Source organism: Ophidiomyces ophidiicola (genome assembly GCF_022830035.1).
Source record: "Ophidiomyces ophidiicola strain CBS 122913 chromosome Unknown scaffold_17, whole genome shotgun sequence".
Lineage (NCBI taxonomy): Eukaryota > Fungi > Ascomycota > Eurotiomycetes > Onygenales > Onygenaceae > Ophidiomyces > Ophidiomyces ophidiicola.
The window spans coordinates 294,574-314,178 of record NW_026054657.1 but is presented as its reverse complement, the minus strand read 5'-3'; the positions used below and the strand labels follow the sequence as shown (position 1 = coordinate 314,178).

The following is a 19,605-nucleotide window of genomic DNA, read 5'->3' as shown; positions in this document are numbered from 1 at the left end:
CCATAACAGCCATGGCCAGATTGCAATTACAGTGAATGGTTCCGACGTCAGACAGGAGCGCCCCTTGCTCTCCTCCATCACAACTTCCCCAGATGGTGGTTGAGGCCTCTCTATGGATGAGGAAACTGCAAAGTGATGGGCCAGTGAAGGCTCCTTTCCTGTCAAGCAGCTTGCTGTCACTCTGGCTGCACTTGTGGTTTAAGTGAATATGCGCTTGCTCTGCCTGTCGCCGGTGCGCTCCACCATTTGCCATGTACAGGAACCCTTTCTAGCAGATAAAATACCAAAGCTTACTGCTGCAATTTCTACCACCTGCACTATCTTGTTAAGAGGCTTCTCTTCCTTGCCTATTCGCATTTTCAGAGGTTATTTTTTACTATTTCCAGAATACCTGGCTGGAAACACCTGTCCGAGAATCAAAAAATCACCGGATTTACTTCCATCTTAGCAGATGATGGTCGCATCAGAAGATACCAGGTTGCCAGTTTCAAATCTGACCGAGAGTGCCAGTGACGTGGAAGCCCTCCAACCAGACGCCAAGGGCCATCAACGGAAAGAAGAGCCCGAAGAAGAGACTCCTGGCGATCGTTCCGATGGCGCTGCAGAGACCTGGCCTGAATGCTGGTGCTGCAATGAGCAGCTGGACAACTTCCCGCCCTGCATTTGTCCGGAGTGCCGCTTACCGAATTAGCTTCTCAACCAGCCTGTTCTGTTCCACCCAGGAATCGCACATTATTCTCTGAATCACCTGTGCCGATTTGACGATCAATGGGCGATGAGCTGCATCTGTTGCTGCCCGACCTCTCTATCCGTGAGATGAAGTACTTAACGCCTTTTATCGCATAGGGGCGAGGCTTTTCTACACCCTCTGCCCGTCAGAACTTTGCTTTCAGATTGGGGAGGACTCGGAGAAAACGGGCTGCTCTTTCTTAGAGTATCCACCATCTCTTTATGAGCGCATATACATGCATACCTACGGGGTACACATACGGCCTGTTCTTCATGAATGAAAAAATACCAACAAGCATCACGTTATGTATAGTTGAATATTTGTCACATAGAACCTTAATAATAATAATAATCGATTTAACGATCCCTGGAAGGCCTTTGATGGTTGATTTATGGTTCCCAAACATCCCAAAAGCTGACCTAAACTTAAATGTCTTGGCAAGGTGATGAAATTCAAAGTTTCGAAGATTCTTGAGCTTGAGAGTTCACTGTCTTAAGAAGCTGAGACCCAGTACTCCGGCTCTCATATTTTGCAATGATACCACCTCATGGTACTCGAGTAGCTGCTCTATATGGAAGAGCTATGCGACCCTATGTCTGTTCACAATGCGTCGCTCTCCTGCGACGACTTCACTCACCTGCGTTGCCGAAACATCTCGGAAATTCACGCTCAAAAGTCCGAGCTCTCAACCAAAAGATAGAATTTAATGTCTCTAAAAAGGTGCGTGTGTTAAGTGTCTTGCATAAAGCTTTCCACTAATGTTGATTTCCCTTGCAGCGCCTGTATGCGTCGGCGACTGCTCTAACTGACACAAAGACGCGAACCCTTCTTCACTCAGAGCTCGATCGACAAGAAGATATATTCAATTATCTGCGTAACTGGAAACCTGATCCGTCGGAGCCTAACCTTGATCCTATTCGTGTGCTAGACGACTCAAAATCGGTCCCGAGTATGCTAAGGGACGAACCGAATGTCAATGGAGAGACACCCAGGGATTGGAAAACACTGGAAAATCAGGATGTCTCCGAAGAATATGCTCATTTTCCCCACCTATTTCCTGGTGACATGGTGGTGATTGATCAGTATGGTTTCTCCCTAAGCTATTTTGAAAAGCATTGGAAGGCTGAGAAGATACAGGGAAACCGGCTATAGCACGGGACAGTTAGCAATCTACGTTCGCACAATGAACAATCAGCAACAATTCTATACGGAGCGGGGGAAATGGCGAGTAGCCATTCCCACTGAAATAAGTTTCACGATAAAACTACGCGCGCCTCTAGAAATGGTCCAACCCCTTCTACCCTACTTCCCGACAACCGTTATTGAAAAGGCATTTTTACCACAAATAGGCCTCGAAGGCGGAGTACCGCGACCCATAGGTCAACCAGCCCTCGAATGGATGGCCTCGTTTAAGAAAGACGCATTTAAGTTCTACAATCGCCATGCAGCCCGATTTAACAGCATTCACGGCCTCTTAGCAGATACTCAGGATCCCAAGTTGATGACGTTAGACGATATAGGAGAAGCGCTATTTGACTGCGAGGCCGGAACTTTGACCGAAGCCGAAAGATTCGCGATCCACGCCGGTTTGAAGCGACACTCATTTAATGTTGTCGCCAACCAGATCCGTTATGCAGTCGATTCGTATACAATACGGCCAAAAGTCGAAGCTGAGGCTGTGCAGATGGTTGTGAATTGGACACGGCAATATCAGAATTTGAAAGCAAGGGTATCTCGAGGTGCTAGCGAAGGACTTGTCGCGAAGTCGCCGATAGACAAATTTGTGCGTAAGGCCAGGAAACTAATATACCGGAGCCGAAAATCTCGCACGCCTACTACCTCATCATCTATTAGCCCCGCGGCGCAGAAACCCAGTGAAAAGAGCACTGCCATCGACACAACCTTTTCAGCATCGGATAACATGATTATTACCTTCTTAAGAATATGGGCGACACCTCCGTCTATTATGTCGAATAGTATCTTAAAAGCAACTGCTTCTCTGATTATTCGTAACATTGAAATGTACGAAGATTACCCCTTGACACCACCAACAGGCTACATGGTCTTGCAAGAGATCGGGGTCATAGCGCCCTGGGAGAATATGCATTTATTAAACGAGCGGATTGGTTTACCTGGGCACGGTGTCTCCAAAGTTTCTGATCGAATGCTCAAAATTTGCAATGATTTCAGTGACAAGATGACAACGGATTCGTTTGTTGATTCCATGAAGGATCTTCGAAAAGATTGGGGTGACATTCCTGTCTTCTGTATAGACAGCGCGAGTGCGGCGGAGATTGACGACGGAGTCTCTGTGGAACCAGTGCCTAACAACGAAAATGAAAGCTGGGTTCATATCCATGTGGCAAATCCAACTGCCTTTATAGCCCCTGACCACCCGCTGGCCAAGGGAGCGGGACATTTCAAGCAGAGTTTTTACTCGCCAGAAAGAACATATCCTATGATTCCTTCCAAAGTAACTAGTGAGAATTTCAGTCTTGGGCCAAATAGGCCCACGATTACGTTCAGTGCCAGGATCAACATAGACGGGGAGATACTTGAGAAGAAAGTCACCAATGGTTATATCCGAAATGTGGTATATATCACTCCTGATCTTCTTCGAAAAGTAAACGGTATCAATCGCGATGACACTCCCAGAATGACTTTGTCTGTTGGCGGTAAAGTCGAAAAACCAAGCCGAGCGGAGCTTCAGGAATCTATTTCAGAAGAACACCAACAAGATCTGCGCACATTACAACGCTTCCTCGAAGCTCGCTGGAATGTAAGGCGCAGAAATGGGGCATTAGAATCGTTTCAAGGACACCCATCCCAACCATTTGTTTCAGGGGGAGTTCAGTCTTTCCCTGCGACCCGTAATGGCCCAAACTTTTGTTATCTTAAAGACCCAATTATTCACATTAGTGGCCCAATGGTTGACCCGCTTGAAGCAACCGGATCAACGACAGAAGACCTGGTTGCGCATGCTATGATTCTTGGCGGTGAAATTGCTGCGCAATGGTGCAGAGATAGAGGTATACCTCTAGTGTTCAGCGGATCTGCCCAATCACCTGAAGAGACCATGATTAATGAAAAGATTGGCACTGACAGCGCGCCTTCAACTGCATCTCCTCCCAGGGGATATTTATCTCCAGAGCCAATTCGCCACGCCTACATGGGAATCGACCAATATGCGAAATGCACGAGCCCCCTTAGACGGTATTCGGATATGGTCGCCCATTGGCAGATAGAAGCCGCATTGCGGCAAGAAGCAACATCGAAGCAGGCAAGCAGCAAGTCTACAACTGCTGCTTTACCGTTTTCAGCGGATGACATTAAATCGCTTATTTTTCAATCGCACTGGCAAAACTCTATGAAGGATCACGCTCAAAGAATGTCCCGTGACTTCTGGGTCTTGCAGCTTCTTTTTAGAGCCTTTTACTATAAAGAAACGGAGCTTCCTGAAACGTTCCAGTGTCTAATAATCACTCAGCCACCTGCGAGTTCTGTTGGCAAAGCCGGGTCCACTGACGCCCATTATGTGGGCTCCTTACTCCCATTTCGGCTGCGCTGTTGCATATCGGCAGGCAGCAACATCAAACTACAGCCCGGTGATATCGTCGATGTGAAGATCAGCCAAACTGATCTCTATGGTGTTTTCTTGGATGTGGATTTTGTGAAGTTGGTGAAACGCCTGCCAGAAAGCAGCGAATTATCAAACCGGAGATTTTATGTATGATTTTTGTTTATATCATATACCCTGTATCATATGTTTCTGCTCCTTTCAACCTCCCTCAGCATGTTCTTGGAGTACTGGCAGCATTTTGGGCGTATGGTGGTCAACGTACGTATGGGTATAATGTTCTACATGAAATGCGGCATGGCTGGCGGCTCATATTCGAGTGACAGTTTGCAATATAGTGCACACTACAATTCATATAGATGGTCTTTGCTTATCTAGACCCGAAAAGGCAATCCACACAAGGCGCATTGTTTCCGAGCATGAACTCAATCAAAGCTTAACTAAAATATTGACGTCATTCTCAGCCTCACAGATATAAGATGGGTGGCATCCAGCATTTTCTAATCACTCTAGACAATTCTATGTTAATGAATTCTGGCTCGTGAACACTAGACAGCTCGATGTCAGGGAAAGTCTTCCACCCCGGTTCCACAGCACTGATAACTGGAGGAGGTAGTGGTATCGGTTTCGCCGTTGCTCAACTCTGCCGCACCCATGGCATGAATCTTATCCTGGTGGACATCCATGCCGAAAATCTGGCAAAAGCTCACGCAGTTCTCGGCGACACTCCGGCAGCCAAGACTATGACACATGTCATGGACGTTTCTGAGCTGTCGTCGTGGGAATATCTGCGGGACAATATCGCCAACCAGTTTTCGTCAGGAGTTGACCTGTTGATGTTGAATGCAGGGGCGAGTTTCCAGGCAAAGAACCCCAGCTATCCCTGGGGTGATTTGCTTTACTTCCAAAAGGTGTGCTTTGAATAGCCTCCACTTCCCCGAGTGCGGTTTCTCGAGTTCACATTCCAAGACTTTTCATCTTTTGTATGGAAGTGGTCCATCTTTTCTGTATTGACAACTACCTTACTAGACGTTCGCAACCAATTTGAAAGGCGTACTCTATGGAATAAACACTTTCCTCCCCTCTATCACCAGTGCCTCTCACGCTCCAAAAGCGATTGTTCTCACGGGCTCGAAACAAGGAATAACCAACCCACCAGGAGGAGATAATCCGGCTTATAATGCCTCGAAGGCTGCTTTGAAATCCATTGCTGAGCATCTCGCTCACGACCTGCATTCTAATAAGAACGCCCATGTTCATCTTCTAGTTCCCGGCTGGACATTCACCGGAATTACGGGCACATCCGGGCCAATTGAAGACAATGCCGCAGCACTTGCCTCAAAGCCCAAGGGTGCGTGGCTTCCAAGTCAAGTTGCCCAGTATATGTATGAGAAAATGACCCATGGGAAATTTTATATAATTTGCCCGGATAACGAAGTCAAAGAACACTTAGATAAAGCTCGCATGTCCTGGGGAGTAGGGGATATTACCGAGGAGCGTCCTCCATTATCGCGTTGGAATGAGGAGTGGAAAGAGAAAGCAAATGAGTGGATTAACCAAGAGGTAGAGAGGCGAAAAGTGAATAATTTGCCTTAGGCACAATGCCCCCTCCCATTTCTATCCAAGTTCGTCATAGTCATCAATATGAAAGGGGTCTTGAGGATACATATGCAATGCGCGTTGGGGTTGAATTGAGGTCAATCCAAAAGGTGAAAGTGAAGTAACAGTGCGGCTTCCTGGTTCGACAATTTGGAAGGAATCACGTTGCTAAAATAGCAAACAATAAAATTGAAAATGAAGGGAAAGGTTCAGTCAGCCCAGAGGCATATGAGCACATCACGTTATATGATCACAATTAATTCCATTTGTCGTACCAAAAGTAAGATCCAAACTCCTGCCTAACAGCCAATATGGCAGAGCCACATAGGCAACAATTACCTGTGTTTTCTACCCTTTTCACTGAAGCCCCAGGGGTAATAAAAAGCACCGTATAAAATGCAATATTGACCAATATTCTCGAGGTCGTATCCACCCAACAACGTATTATACAAATTCAAGCGGCTCCATCCGATTTAGATTGAAGGTGGGCTCCGGTACTACACGCGGCGGGTGTTCGACGTTCCGGAATCGTTTTCGTTGGCGGCGATTTATAACCTAAGGGAAGAGTCAACAGAGTGAAGTTCCAGTTAATGGTACAATTCAAGAGTGAGATTTGCACTGGACACATCAAATACGTATTGACGAGTCGAAAGGGCGACGCTGGCGTGAATCAGTTAGAACTTACGATGGTAGAAGCCATTCGCTGAAACTGCTGTGCAAGAATGCCACTGCGGCCTACATAGATCCGAGGTCAGGTAAAATTTCCAATTCTGCGTATTGGAGGGAAATCTTACTCCGAACATGATAACACTGCGTACTACAGAGGCATTCTCTGAAGAAGTAAGCTCATTGTATGCCGTCGAAATATACCCGCGCTGACGATGGGAAGAGGCAGTGATACGCTGTTTTGGGGGCATGTTAACCGGTGGAGGAATTTAGGAATCGAGATACTGGGTGCTGTAAGCCTTTTGAGGATTGATGCAGCTGTAGATTAAGACTTGGGGGCTGTAGAGGAATGTAGAGTGCGGCGGAATTGAAGGTTTGAGATGTTTTTTTACTGCTTTTTGGTTGCTGCAGTGCTCCGTAGTTTCATTGTCTTAACTACGTCGGGCTGCAGAGAGCTATATTACCTCCGGTTCATTTACTCCTACCTGGAGAGGTAATAGCTTTCTCAATGTTTTGGAATTCAATTGGCAAAAGGCAGACTGCTCCTATTACAATAATTATCTATTCTACGCGACTGCAATGACTAGTATAGACGAACTGTTTAAGGTATACCGGTTCCTTACTATGACGGGCCACTGTGTTGACTGGCTTTAGAAACCTTCAGCGCCCTCGGCCCAGAAGCGCAAGTTTGAGCCTATTCGAAATCCTGGTCCGCGTCCTTTTTACAATCGCGTGGGCTAAAGCTGAATATGTTTTAGATGAAATCTACAAATCTGTTAAATTGGATCCGAGTGCCGACACGCGACAAGGCAGAACCGCAACAGTAGGCGATGGCGAGGACGATGATGTAGCCGGCCCTGAACTGCCGCCCGATTTCGGCGAGGAAGATGTCCCGGATGACGAGGAGGGCCGTTTCTTTGGTGGTGGTGTAACGCGAGATACGGCTGGAGCGTTAGACTTTGTTGAAGAGCAGGATAAAGAAGGAGTTCAGGTGAGAGTTGTTTGCATTCTACTATTTACTTAACAGACGTCCTGACCTATGGCATGATAGGCGGAAAAGATTGATTCGGCGTGGCTAAGGCGCGCGGCCCTGAATTTTGAAAAGCGAATAACGAAGAACGCAGAGCTGCGCGCGAAGTTCGAGGGAGATCCGCAGAAGTATTGACTTGACCTTTTACATCCTTTTTAAGGAACAACAAGTTCTAAGATATTATTAGGTTTATGGCTTCAGAAGCAGATTTGGATGTTGAAATCAAAGGATTGTCGGTTTTATCAGAGCATCCTTCGCTATATCCGGAGTTCGCTGAGCTTGGCTGTGTTGGATCTATGGTCTCGTTACTGGCACACGAAAATACCGATATCGCTATCGATGTTATCCAAATTATAGCTGAATTGACGGACGAGGACACGGAAGCAAAAGAAGATCAATGGGAGGCATTGGTAAACGCCATGGTGGGATTACTCTTTCATTTTGAGGAGTATATGACTCGCTAACACCTAACAGCTAAGTGTAGATATCCTTGAACTTTTGGCTCAAAATCTTGGCCGGTTTAATGAAGAGGTTGAAGCCGATCGATCTGGGATATATCACGTTTTAAGTATATTTTCCCTGGCCCATTGTATGTATGCAAACTAATATGGAAACAAGACGTTTTGGAAAATTTAGCGTCTCAATCATCAATAGCAGAAAAAATAGGCCAGGAACAAGAAATAATGCCATGGCTTCACAAGAAAATACAGGACGCCAAATTACCTATCACACAAAACACACAGTACGCCGCCGAGATTCTTGCAATTTTACTCCAGTCATCAAAAAAGAATAAAGAACGGTTTGTTGAGCTGGAAGGAGTAGACACGGTATTACAATCACTTAGTGTATACAGAAAGCGAGATCCTGAAAAGGACTCTGATGAAGAGGAATATTTTGAAAATCTTTTTGATAGCTTGACATGCATGGTTGACGAAAAACTTGGAAAGCAAAAATTTGTTGATGCAGAAGGAGTCGAACTTGCGCAGATTATGCTCCGAGAAGGCAAAATGAGCAAAGCCAGGGCACTGCGAGTTCTCAATCATGCAGTTGGTGGACAAGATGGGGCACAAGCATGTGAGCGGCTTGTTGAGGTAGGGTTATTGCGAACCATTTTTGGCATGTTTATGAAAAAGGTATTTATCACCATCCAAAACAACATTCTCTCAGTCTTCTTACAACTGTATAGCAAGATAACCAAACCATCGAGCACTTGCTAGGCATTTTTGCCTCTCTTCTACGTTTACTTCCTGGCGAATCCCCTGCCCGAATTCGAACGTTAGCGAAATTTGTAGAAAAGGAATATGAAAAGGTCACCCGACTAGTGGAACTTCGACGGGGTTATGCATCTAGGCTTCTACCCATTGACCAGAATATTTCTCAAGAGAAGGTAAATTTGAGTGGAGAGGAACAAGAATTGATGGCTGCCGAGTGGCTCTCTCGAAGGCTAGATGCTGGGCTATTTTCACTCCAGGTACTGAAGTATATCAAGAACGCTATTTCTCCAAGTACTAACGTGATCCAGACTATTGATATTATTCTTGCATGGCTGGTGGCCGAGGATGACGGTGCAAAAAGAAAGATTAAATCAAATTTGTCCGAACAGGATCAAGATCTGAGCATCATTCGAGCTACTCTTCAAGGTAAGGACAAAGCCCCTGGCTGTATACAGTAATAGTCATGCTAATTCCCAGCAATACAGAACAGTTCAATGGTATGGAAGACGCAGAAGGAGATGAAGAAGAGAAGGATATGATTAGTACTTTACTAGAATTTTTATAGTAGTCAAATATTCTGTATTTTAATCATGTATCAAGCCTCATGGTCGTCTGGCTGTGATGAATAAGCTTGCTGATTCATCAAGTCAGCGCATTTTAGCGTCTCTTGGCGGCTGGTCTAAGCCTAAACGGGCGTCCCGTGGCGGCGATGGCGAGGATCCTTCATGAATGCGCGCAGAGCCGACAAAAAGGCGAATCTTTCACCAAAGTCACCACCTCCTGCAACGTCTCTAAGGTGGATCTTTGAAGCTTGTTCTTGCATAATTTCAAGTGAAGTTTGGCAATTTAGCCACTGATCCTTTCCCCTTGATGGTGGATAGCAGAGCTCGTTCCTCGTGGAACTTCTGAGCTTCGATTAGAAGCAGAACGACGCGTCCTAGTCCCTGCACCCCGAATCGCGATCCTCCGTTCGTCACATCTGTACTCTCAGCATTCCGATCGCCCTCAAAAAAAAATCCAGCGGACTCGAGGTGGCAGAATGGAAGAGTACGAAGACGAATATGGTGAAGATGGCTATTACGAAGCAGAGGAGGGCATCACCTCCGAAGATTGTTGGACCGTCATATCTTCCTTCTTTGAATCAAAGGGTCTTGTCTCCCAGCAGCTTGACTCCTTCGATGAGTTCATCTCGACAACCATGCAAGAGCTGGTCGAGGAGCAAGGCCAGGTTACCCTCGACCAAACTATTGCCCCAGAGGAAGACGATCCAGATCCAGTCCTAGTACGACGTTATGAGCTTAAATTTGGAACTGTGATGCTTGCGCGACCGTCGATGACGGAGGGTGACGGTGCCACAAGTATCATGTTGCCGCAGGAAGCGCGTCTTCGAAATCTTACCTATGCTAGTCCTCTTTATCTTGGAATAACGAAAAAAATCGCAGAAGGAAGAGAACGATCCTTAGCCGAGCGTGATGACGATGACGACGGCCCGGAGGAAAAGGGAGACGAAGAGAGACGGGCACGTGGTACATATTTACAATGGGAGCCGAAAACTCTTCCCGAGGGCGAAGCAGACGAGGAGAATATTTTTATTGGAAAGATGCCAATCATGTTAAAATCGAAATATTGTATCCTTAAAGACCTTGGTGAACATGCGTTGTATAACTGGAATGAATGCCCCTACGATTCAGGAGGTTATTTCATCATTAACGGCAGTGAAAAGGTTCTTATCGCGCAGGAGCGGAGCGCCGGAAATATCGTCCAAGTCTTTAAGAAAGCTCCCCCAAGTCCCACGCCCTACGTGGCTGAAATTCGAAGCGCTGTTGAGAAGGGTTCACGAATTCTATCTCAATTATCTATCAAGCTATTCGCGAAAGGAGACAGCTCTAAAGGCGGCTTCGGCCCTACTATCCGGTCTACCCTTCCCTATATCAAAACCGATATTCCAATTGTCGTCGTCTTCAGAGCTTTGGGCGTCGTGTCCGACGAGGACATTCTTAATCACATCTGCTATGACCGCAACGATACGCCGATGCTGGAAATGCTGAAGCCCTGTATCGAGGAAGGGTTCGTCATTCAGGATCGTGAAGTCGCCCTTGATTTCATTAGTAAGCGAGGTTCTTCTCCAACGAGCATGAACCATGAAAAGCGTGTGAGATATGCGAGGGATATCATTCAGAAGGAATTCCTTCCTCATATTTCTCAGAGCGAAGGAAGTGAAACTCGTAAAGCTTTCTTTTTGGGCTACATGGTCCATAAACTACTTCAGTGCGCTCTTGGCAGACGAGATGTCGACGATCGTGATCACTTTGGCAAGAAGCGGCTTGATTTAGCTGGGCCTTTGCTCGCTAATCTCTTCAGAGTTCTCTTTATGAGACTTACAAAAGATCTCTACAAGTATGTACAACGCTGTGTCGAGACAAATCGCCAGCTATATTTGAACATTGGTGTCAAAGCCAGCACTTTGACGGGCGGTTTAAAATACGCTCTTGCTACTGGTAACTGGGGTGAACAGAAGAAAGCAGCAAGTTCGAAAGCTGGTGTCTCACAAGTGCTTAACCGCTATACTTACGCCTCTACATTATCACATCTCCGAAGAACGAACACCCCTATCGGCCGTGATGGAAAAATCGCTAAGCCTCGACAGCTGCACAACACACACTGGGGCTTGGTCTGTCCAGCGGAGACGCCAGAAGGGCAAGCTTGTGGCCTGGTCAAAAATTTGGCTTTAATGTGCTACATCACTGTTGGTACTCCCAGCGAGCCGATCATCGACTTTATGATCCAACGAAACATGGAAGTTTTGGAAGAATTCGAACCTCAAGTGTCTCCCAACTCTACCAAAGTTTTTGTCAATGGTGTTTGGGTTGGTGTCCATAGAGACCCGTCACATCTCGTGAGCACAGTCCAGTCACTACGCCGGAGAAACATGATTTCTCACGAGGTCAGCTTGGTGTGGGATATCCGTGACCGGGAGTTCAAAATATTTACCGATGCGGGCCGCGTTTGCCGCCCGCTATTCGTTGTTGACAATGACCCGAAGAGCGAACACAGTGGGTCGCTTGTCCTTAGCAAAGAACATATTCATAAGCTGGAAGCAGACAAAGAAATTCCTCCAGACTTGGACCCGGAAGAGCGTCGGGAACGGTATTACGGCTGGGATGGACTAGTCAAATCTGGTGTTGTCGAATATGTGGACGCGGAAGAGGAAGAGACCATCATGATTGTCATGACCCCTGAAGACCTAGAAGCCTCTAAACAGTACCGAGCTGGATACATACCTGAAGAGGACACGTCGGATCCAAATCGACGTGTCAAGTCGAAACTCAGCCAGAAGGCGCACACCTGGACTCACTGCGAAATCCACCCCAGTATGATCCTGGGTATTTGCGCCAGTATCATCCCATTCCCCGACCACAACCAGTCGCCCCGTAATACATACCAATCCGCCATGGGTAAACAAGCAATGGGTGTTTTCCTTACAAACTTCGATCAAAGAATGGAAACCATGGCAAATATCCTGTACTATCCGCAGAAGCCGTTAGCAACGACCCGATCAATGGAATTCCTGAAATTCCGAGAGCTTCCAGCCGGGCAAAATGCCATTGTGGCTATTGCTTGTTACTCCGGGTATAACCAAGAAGATTCCGTCATCATGAATCAAAGCAGTATCGACCGTGGTCTCTTCCGAAGTTTATTCTATCGCACGTACACTGACTCAGAAAAGATGATCGGCTTAACGGTAGTCGAGCGGTTTGAGAAGCCCATGAGATCAGACACGCTACGCATGAAACATGGCACTTATGACAAGGTCGATGATGATGGTATTGTAGCGCCAGGTGTTCGTGTGTCGGGCGAAGATATCATTATTGGGAAGACTGCACCATTGGCGCCAGAGTCGGAAGAGCTCGGTCAGAGAACGAAACAACATACCAAACTGGACGTTTCCACGCCCCTAAGAAGTACAGAAAGCGGTATCGTCGATCAAGTCCTTGTGTCAACAAGTAATGAGGACCTCAAGTTTGTCAAGGTGCGCATGCGAACAACGAAGATTCCTCAGATTGGCGATAAATTTGCGTCTCGCCACGGTCAAAAGGGTACTATCGGTGTGACATTCCGACAAGAGGATATGCCGTTTACAAGAGAGGGCATTGTTCCTGATCTGATCATTAATCCCCACGCCATTCCGTCTCGTATGACGATTGCCCATTTGATCGAGTGCCAACTTAGCAAAGTGTCGTCGCTCCGCGGCTACGAAGGTGATGCGACCCCTTTTACAGACGTGACTGTCGACTCGGTCTCCAGCCTGCTCCGTGAGCACGGGTATCAATCACGCGGATTTGAAGTGATGTACAACGGCCACACAGGACGAAAGCTAGTAGCGCAGATCTTCCTGGGACCGACATATTACCAGCGGCTACGGCATATGGTGGACGACAAGATCCATGCCCGTGCCCGTGGCCCTACTCAGATATTGACGAGGCAGCCTGTGGAGGGTCGTGCGCGTGACGGTGGTCTTCGGTTCGGAGAGATGGAACGCGATTGCATGATAGCCCACGGCGCCAGCGCATTCTTGAAAGAGCGATTGTTCGACGTGTCTGATCCGTTCCGTGTTCACATATGCGACATTTGTGGGCTAATGACCCCGATTGCGTAAGTCTCATTCTACTTCCCTTATTCCGTGTGCTATAAGCCGCCATCCGCTGCGGGGTATTTTTTGTTGTCCGAAGACGAGACGGTAGTGCTAACAACGTTCGTGACGGATGTAGGAAACTCAAAAAGGGCGACTTCGAATGCCGAGCATGCAAGAACAAGAACAAGATCTCCCAAGTTCACATTCCCTACGCTGCCAAACTGCTGTTCCAGGAATTGATGTCGATGAATATCGCAGCACGCATGTACACAAAGCGATCCGGCGTGACATTGCGCTAGCCCCCAACTCGCATTGCAGGCCATGCAGAGGCGAGCGGGGTTGGTGAGCGAGAGCAAGAAGCTAGGCTCTCTCGGCCAGAGGCCCGTCTCTGCTCCAATGGCGGCCCATTTCCAAGTGTTGGGAGCGAGGGAAGCCCCTGTATCCCTTCTCAAAATCCCCTTGCCCTGTCTCTCCAACCCTCACGCATCCTTTCAGCCCAGTCCATAGCTGGAAATCTGTTCTTTTCCACGGACCCGGTCGGATCACCCAGCCTCCTCGTCTTTTTCATTATTTTTTTTTTTTTTTGCTTTTCCTTTTATTTTTTTTCCCTCATGCAGCATCCTCTGGGCATGGTTTTGACCCTGTTTTCTGCACCACTAGATAGCTGCATTTCCTCAAGCGCAGTGTATTGGCGTTGATTGGTGTAGCTAGGATGGACACGCCCAGGCAAAATTGGAATGAAGAAGTTAATCTTGAGAGCGACATAATAATGCCGTCGCGGTGAGAAGAGCAAGCTGGCGGTCGCTGCAACACGGCTGGCGAGGCTCTCGCGCGCCCGCGGGATACGGCCGGTCGCTCCTGCTCGTGCTGGGGGGGAAAGCAACGCACCTTCCCTGCGTGCGGCGTCCGTAAAAAAGGCCAACCAGCCAGGGCAGGTGCGATCGCACAACCCCCCCCCCCCGGAAGCTTGTCGGGCCCCGTGCCTTCCCCCGCCCACCCTGCACGGCCCCCAAAAATAGAAACCAAAACAAACAAGTTTCGCCGTTGCCGCGCGGTGATTGGCTACAAGGATCAGAGGCGCTAGCGTCGGCTCGGGCTAGCGCCGGTAATCCTTGGCCGGGCTAAGCCTGTTGGAGCGGGGCGCGCCCACCGGCTCCGGCCCGTGCGGGCCAATCAGCGAGGCCCGTTACCCGCCCGCCATCGTCACGGCGTCCCGCCTGCGATGGCGAGCGAGGAAGCCCGGGACGACGGCCGCTGACTCGCCCGCCGCGCGCACCGACTATATAGCTGGCTCTGCCCGCCGCCAGCGCTGTCCTCTTCTCTCTCTCTTTCTCTCCTTATCCCTGGTCGATCTCCCGTTTTGTGTCTTCTCCGTTTTTTCTTCTTCTTCTTCGTCGTTCAGCTGGTCTGAATTCCCCCGCAAGCGAGCTATCCCTCCCCCCTAATAATTAAGAGCTGATTTTGATCTTGTCTGAATTTGTTATACTACCAAAAAACTCTGACTCTCCCCCCTTTTCGAGTGCTAGCTACTCGTCGTTAATCCGTGCGGAAAGGAGCTGTGCTTCTCCCCGTTAATATATACTATACCTCCTTGCCCCGCCACGGGTTGCTACTACTTGAAGTGCAGGCTACTTCGGCTCTTAATTGTTGGTCAATTTTATACCGCTTGATTGTCGCTGGTCCGGCATCCAATACGTCTAGCTCGTCTTGTTTAAGCCCAATTCCCCCCCCCTTTAATTCTCTATTTTTGCGGCTGTGCGCTTGCGATTTCGCAGTAAACGTCCCCTGAACGCACATCTGTTTGCGTCGAATTCAATCTTGTCGAAAGGGAGCTCTGGCTAGCTATCCCTTTTTGCCCATCACACAGCCTTTTTTTACAAATACTATCCTTATAATATCTTTTCCAATCCTTTTCATAATTATAATTTTTTAATATTTGCTCTCTACGCTCCCTAAACGTATTTGTTTTGGATTCTTCCCTTAACAATATTGCGAATATGGCCGCTGTGCAGCTGAACTTTTCGCTCAACACCCCACCAAAGATCAAGACGGTTCAGCTGCTTGGTTCCTGGGACAACTACCGCACTCAACTGCCCCTCACCAGGACCGCTGCCGGGAAGTATGCTTCCTGGGCAGGGAAATTCCGCTTCCAATCGTCTATGTTGAAGCCTGGTCAACGATACTGGTACTACGTGAGCCATCCTATGCCCCCCTGAACACACAACATAGCCAGCCACCAGCCATACTAATCCATTCTACAGTACATCCTGGACGGCCACCACGTCTACCACGACGTCAACAAGGAGTCCACTGTGGAGAAAACCACACGACGCACGCTGAACATCCTCGACGTGCCGCGCGACGCCGCACCGGCCGCAACCACAACCTCCTCGCACGCCCGCGTGGCCAGCCAGACGATCCCCAAGGGCCGGGCGCTCTCGCCGTCCAAGATCCAGCACCCCAAGCCGTCGAAGCCGTACGAGTCGCGCCGGTTCTGCGAGAACGGGTACGTGGCGACGCAGCGCGCGATGGACGCGCTCAACACGCGGTTCGCGCACGCCGCGCTGTCGGACTCGGACTCGGACATCTCGGCCAGCCCGACGTCGTCGACGTCCGGCCGCTCCATGTTCTCGTCGCGCGGCGGCAGCACGTCGCCAACGTCGTCGGTGTCGTCGATGAGCAGCGGCGGCGGCGGCGCCTCGCCGTGCACGTGCCAGCGCTTCGGCATCACGGCCGCCGGCCAGCGCGTGCGCATCCACTGCGGCGGCAAGCGCTGCGGCGGCGCGTCGCCGTGCGTGTCGTCGGCGTCGTCCGACTCGTCGAGCTCGTGCAGTAGCTCCGACTCCGAGGAGGAGGAGGAGTACCGCCGCGCGCGCGCGTACGTGCGCCGCGGCGAGGTCCGTGTGCGGCGCTGAATGGCGCGGAGAAGTCTCGGAAAGTCGGAGGAAATCGAAAGAAAAAAACCACCCAACATGGGGTGTCTCATCCCTCGCGAAGCGGAGATAACGAACTACACAAGCGCGCATATCCCGCGTATATCTTTTTGCACCTCCCCACCTCCCCGCTCCCGCCAGCATCGTCGTCGTCGTCGTCGTTCGTCGGCGTCGCACACGGGGATAATCGAAAGAGGGGAAGATATGAGTTTGCGTTGAGATCCGGCCCAGTCGTGTTCCTCTCTGGCCAGCACATCTCGCGTCCGCCGTTACACATAACTAACTAACGTGCTGGATGCGCGCTGTCACGAATCACCCCGGGCGCGAGGTGTGGCCGGGCGAAGGCCCGCGGCCCAAAATCAAAACTGACAAGAAAGCGACGACGTTGTAACGAAATTGTATGTGTCTTAAATGTCCCCGCAGTCGCTATGCACTCGACGAATGTGTGTTTATATAACTACTTTATCACCACGGTAAAAAAAAAAAAAAAAAGAGAAAAGGGGAAGAAAAACAACAAAAAATTGACGAGATATGAGAGATGAAACTTTTGGTTGTACTTTTGTTTGTCTTTTTTGCTAATGCCCGACATGGCTCATGTTCTTCATGTCTCCCCCAAGTCTGCATTTCTGTCTGTGTATACCTTGGCCCACCTGCATGTCAAAACATACTATGTATATTTCGAGAGAGGATGCTGTCTTTAGAAGAACAGTGTCGACTGTTTCAATGCTATGGAATTACATAACTACGTACCCGCCATTGCCACTGCCCACCATTCTCTCACTTCCAATAGTGGATCTATGTAGATCCAGCAATGCTCGCCTGCTTATTACTTAGTTGCCGAGCTCCCATGATCTTGTTGATGCATCGCTTCGCAGATCAATATCAACCAATCTCCCCCCGAGTTCAAAACAAGAAACATCATCCAAAGCTTATCACATCCTGTTTCAGAATAAAAAAAAAATGCTTAAAAAGCACCAAACAAGCTTTCGCAGCCACTCAAAAAATGGGTGATCCCGTTCACTCTATTTTCTAATCAAGCCATATTGATCATACACAAGTAACAACAACATGAGAAAATGAGAATGCTAACAATACTAATTTCATACACTGCTAGTTCTTCTAGCTCGAATCAAGATCCTCGCCTTTTATCTCTGGGAAAAAGCCAGTTCCCCCCCTCATCATTCTGCACAGCAAAACGAGAATAAAAATAGGAGATCGAGATGAGTAACAGCAGGAAAGGAGATACATCACAGAGTAATACTCCCTTTTTTCTTCTTTTCTTTTTCTTTTTTCTTCAGCATGGCCGGGATCCAGCCCCGGCCAAAGGGCAGTGGCGAGGGCGCAATGCACTCCCAGTCATGGAAGAAGAAGAAGGATAATAAAAGAAAAGAAAAAAACATAACTCCAGTACAAAAAATGAAATAAGATTCCCAGATGCGCCCATGAAAATGCTTTCCTTTATGAGCTTGCTTCTGACAAAAAAAACAAAAGATAAGAGAACACCTATAGCCATGGATGGGGGGGAAATTTGACAAGGCGAGGCAGGAAAACAGCAAAATAAACCAAAAATGCTATGAGGTCATCGGCCCATGTTTTTCGTACATTCATTCCATTACAAAAAAGGGGAAATTTGGACAAGCCAAAAAAGCGGGGCAGCAGTGAGTTCCAACGACCAGGCGTTGTGAAGTCAAGTTGTCTTTTGGTTTGGAGTGAAAGGGGACGCAAGCAGGGGGTGTAGTGGGCCTCCCACAAGGGGTGAGGGTGTGTGTGTGTGGGGGGTGTGCGCATCCAGTGCTCACAGTTCCTGCATTTCTAGCAGACAAAGCAACAAAACCGAACAACCAAATGGACAAACAAGCAAACAAAAAAACAAAAGACAGAACAAAAGGAAAACATAGAGTGAAGTTGCCGGGATGCAGGCCAAGGAAACCGGGAGTGACAGGTGCGACGGCGTCGGCAAATGAGGCAAACTGGGCTCAGCGGAGACCAGCCATTGGGCCCAGTCGCGCCTCGGTTCGCATACTCCGTAGCTGAGGAGATCGGGACATTATTTTGTTTTTTTTTTTTTTTTTGTTGTTGGATTTGTATTCAGGTTCGCCTCTTTTTCGATCATTATTGGCAAATCGACCAGGGATTAAAAAAAAGGGGGATTTCCAGGGGAGAAGACGACTCTCACTCGACGGGAGGAATAAGGAGATGTAGCAGTAATAGGAGAGGTGTCGTCTAACGATCGCAGAGAGAATGGCCGGCATTCTAGTGGGAGAGATTGTGGGAGGGCTGGGTGACGTGTCAATGACCCTGCACGGCTACCTGGTTAGAACGGCGATTCCAGGCGTCGTCGTCGTCGTCGTCATGCTTCGGTTCCTCCGTGCCTTCCCCTAAGTTCCTCGCGATGCCAGTCATGCACACACACAAAACCCCACACCAGGTCGGAATTTTGCTTCTTATGGCCGATTACCGGAACGCGCCCTTGCCGCTAGAGTAGCCGGAGTCCGGGCGGTCAGGGGCGGCGGCGAGCCCGCGGGCGGAGGCGGAGTGCGAGGGGCATGCGTAGCCGACGAGGACGACTTTCTCCTGCACGCGGTGGCCGCGCTGGCCGTAGGCGGTGCAGGGGTCGACGGCGTGTTTGTGGTAGAGGCAGCGGCACACGGAGTACAGCTCGACGACTTGGTAGCACATTGGCACGGGGTCGGGGAGGGGGGTATCGCTGAGAGAATAAGAAAGGGGAGGGGCAAGCAGGCGTGGACTGGGCCAGTGGGGGATTATATTAAGAAGATAGGCCCGTTTGCTGAGAGGGCAGGGAGAGCGAGAGGCAGGCCAGCAAACACGCGGGGAGGGTTCGGGCAGCAAGCAAGGAGAAACAGAGGCAAGCGAGCGGCAGGAACGGCCAGCAGCGGGCAAACGAGCGTCAAGAGGGAGAGAGAGAGAGAGGAAGAGCGGGAGCGGGAGCGGAGCGGGCGTGGCGAGGCATGGCATGTCCGGGGGAGGCGTGGAGGGCGGTATATATAGCGAGGGGCGTTTGGATATAAATATGACGATGACGAGCGCGGTCAAGTCGCGCACACCAAGCTTTGGCCATAGCTCGCGGTGACGCCTGGGACGAGCGCACGGCGGGCAGCGAGCAGCTACTAGTCGGTGGGGCGGGAAGCAGCCTGGAGGAGCAGCGCAGAGACAGCGGGAGAGACAGGATGAGGGACGGAGGTAGTTGGCTGGTGGGGGGATG

The 19,605-nt window shown here is 49.2% G+C and overlaps 4 protein-coding genes across 4 annotated transcripts; all 4 read left to right on the top strand.

The window, feature by feature from the left end:
• Positions 1 to 1,264: 1,264 nt before the first annotated feature.
• Positions 1,265 to 4,463, top strand: MSU1 (3'-5' RNA exonuclease complex component; the record flags this gene model as incomplete). Its single annotated transcript, XM_049253374.1, has 3 exons — positions 1,265 to 1,450; positions 1,508 to 1,812; positions 1,868 to 4,463. The coding sequence occupies 3 exons, from the start codon at positions 1,265 to 1,267 to the stop codon at positions 4,461 to 4,463; spliced, it is 3,087 nt and encodes a 1,028-aa protein (XP_049107720.1).
• A 404-nt stretch (positions 4,464 to 4,867) lies between these two features.
• Positions 4,868 to 5,903, top strand: LOZ57_004329 (uncharacterized protein; the record flags this gene model as incomplete). Its single annotated transcript, XM_049253373.1, has 2 exons — positions 4,868 to 5,218; positions 5,337 to 5,903. The coding sequence occupies 2 exons, from the start codon at positions 4,868 to 4,870 to the stop codon at positions 5,901 to 5,903; spliced, it is 918 nt and encodes a 305-aa protein (XP_049107719.1).
• Positions 5,904 to 7,151: 1,248 nt separating this feature from the next.
• Positions 7,152 to 13,473, top strand: RPB2 (DNA-dependent RNA polymerase II; the record flags this gene model as incomplete). Its single annotated transcript, XM_049253372.1, has 11 exons — positions 7,152 to 7,178; positions 7,227 to 7,281; positions 7,331 to 7,563; positions 7,624 to 7,730; positions 7,790 to 8,024; positions 8,077 to 8,170; positions 8,221 to 8,735; positions 8,789 to 9,073; positions 9,125 to 9,242; positions 9,302 to 9,313; positions 9,698 to 13,473. The coding sequence occupies 11 exons, from the start codon at positions 7,152 to 7,154 to the stop codon at positions 13,471 to 13,473; spliced, it is 5,457 nt and encodes a 1,818-aa protein (XP_049107718.1).
• Positions 13,474 to 15,446: 1,973 nt separating this feature from the next.
• LOZ57_004327 (uncharacterized protein) lies at positions 15,447 to 16,364 on the top strand (the record flags this gene model as incomplete). Its single annotated transcript, XM_049253371.1, has 2 exons — positions 15,447 to 15,641; positions 15,711 to 16,364. The coding sequence occupies 2 exons, from the start codon at positions 15,447 to 15,449 to the stop codon at positions 16,362 to 16,364; spliced, it is 849 nt and encodes a 282-aa protein (XP_049107717.1).
• Positions 16,365 to 19,605: the final 3,241 nt, after the last annotated feature.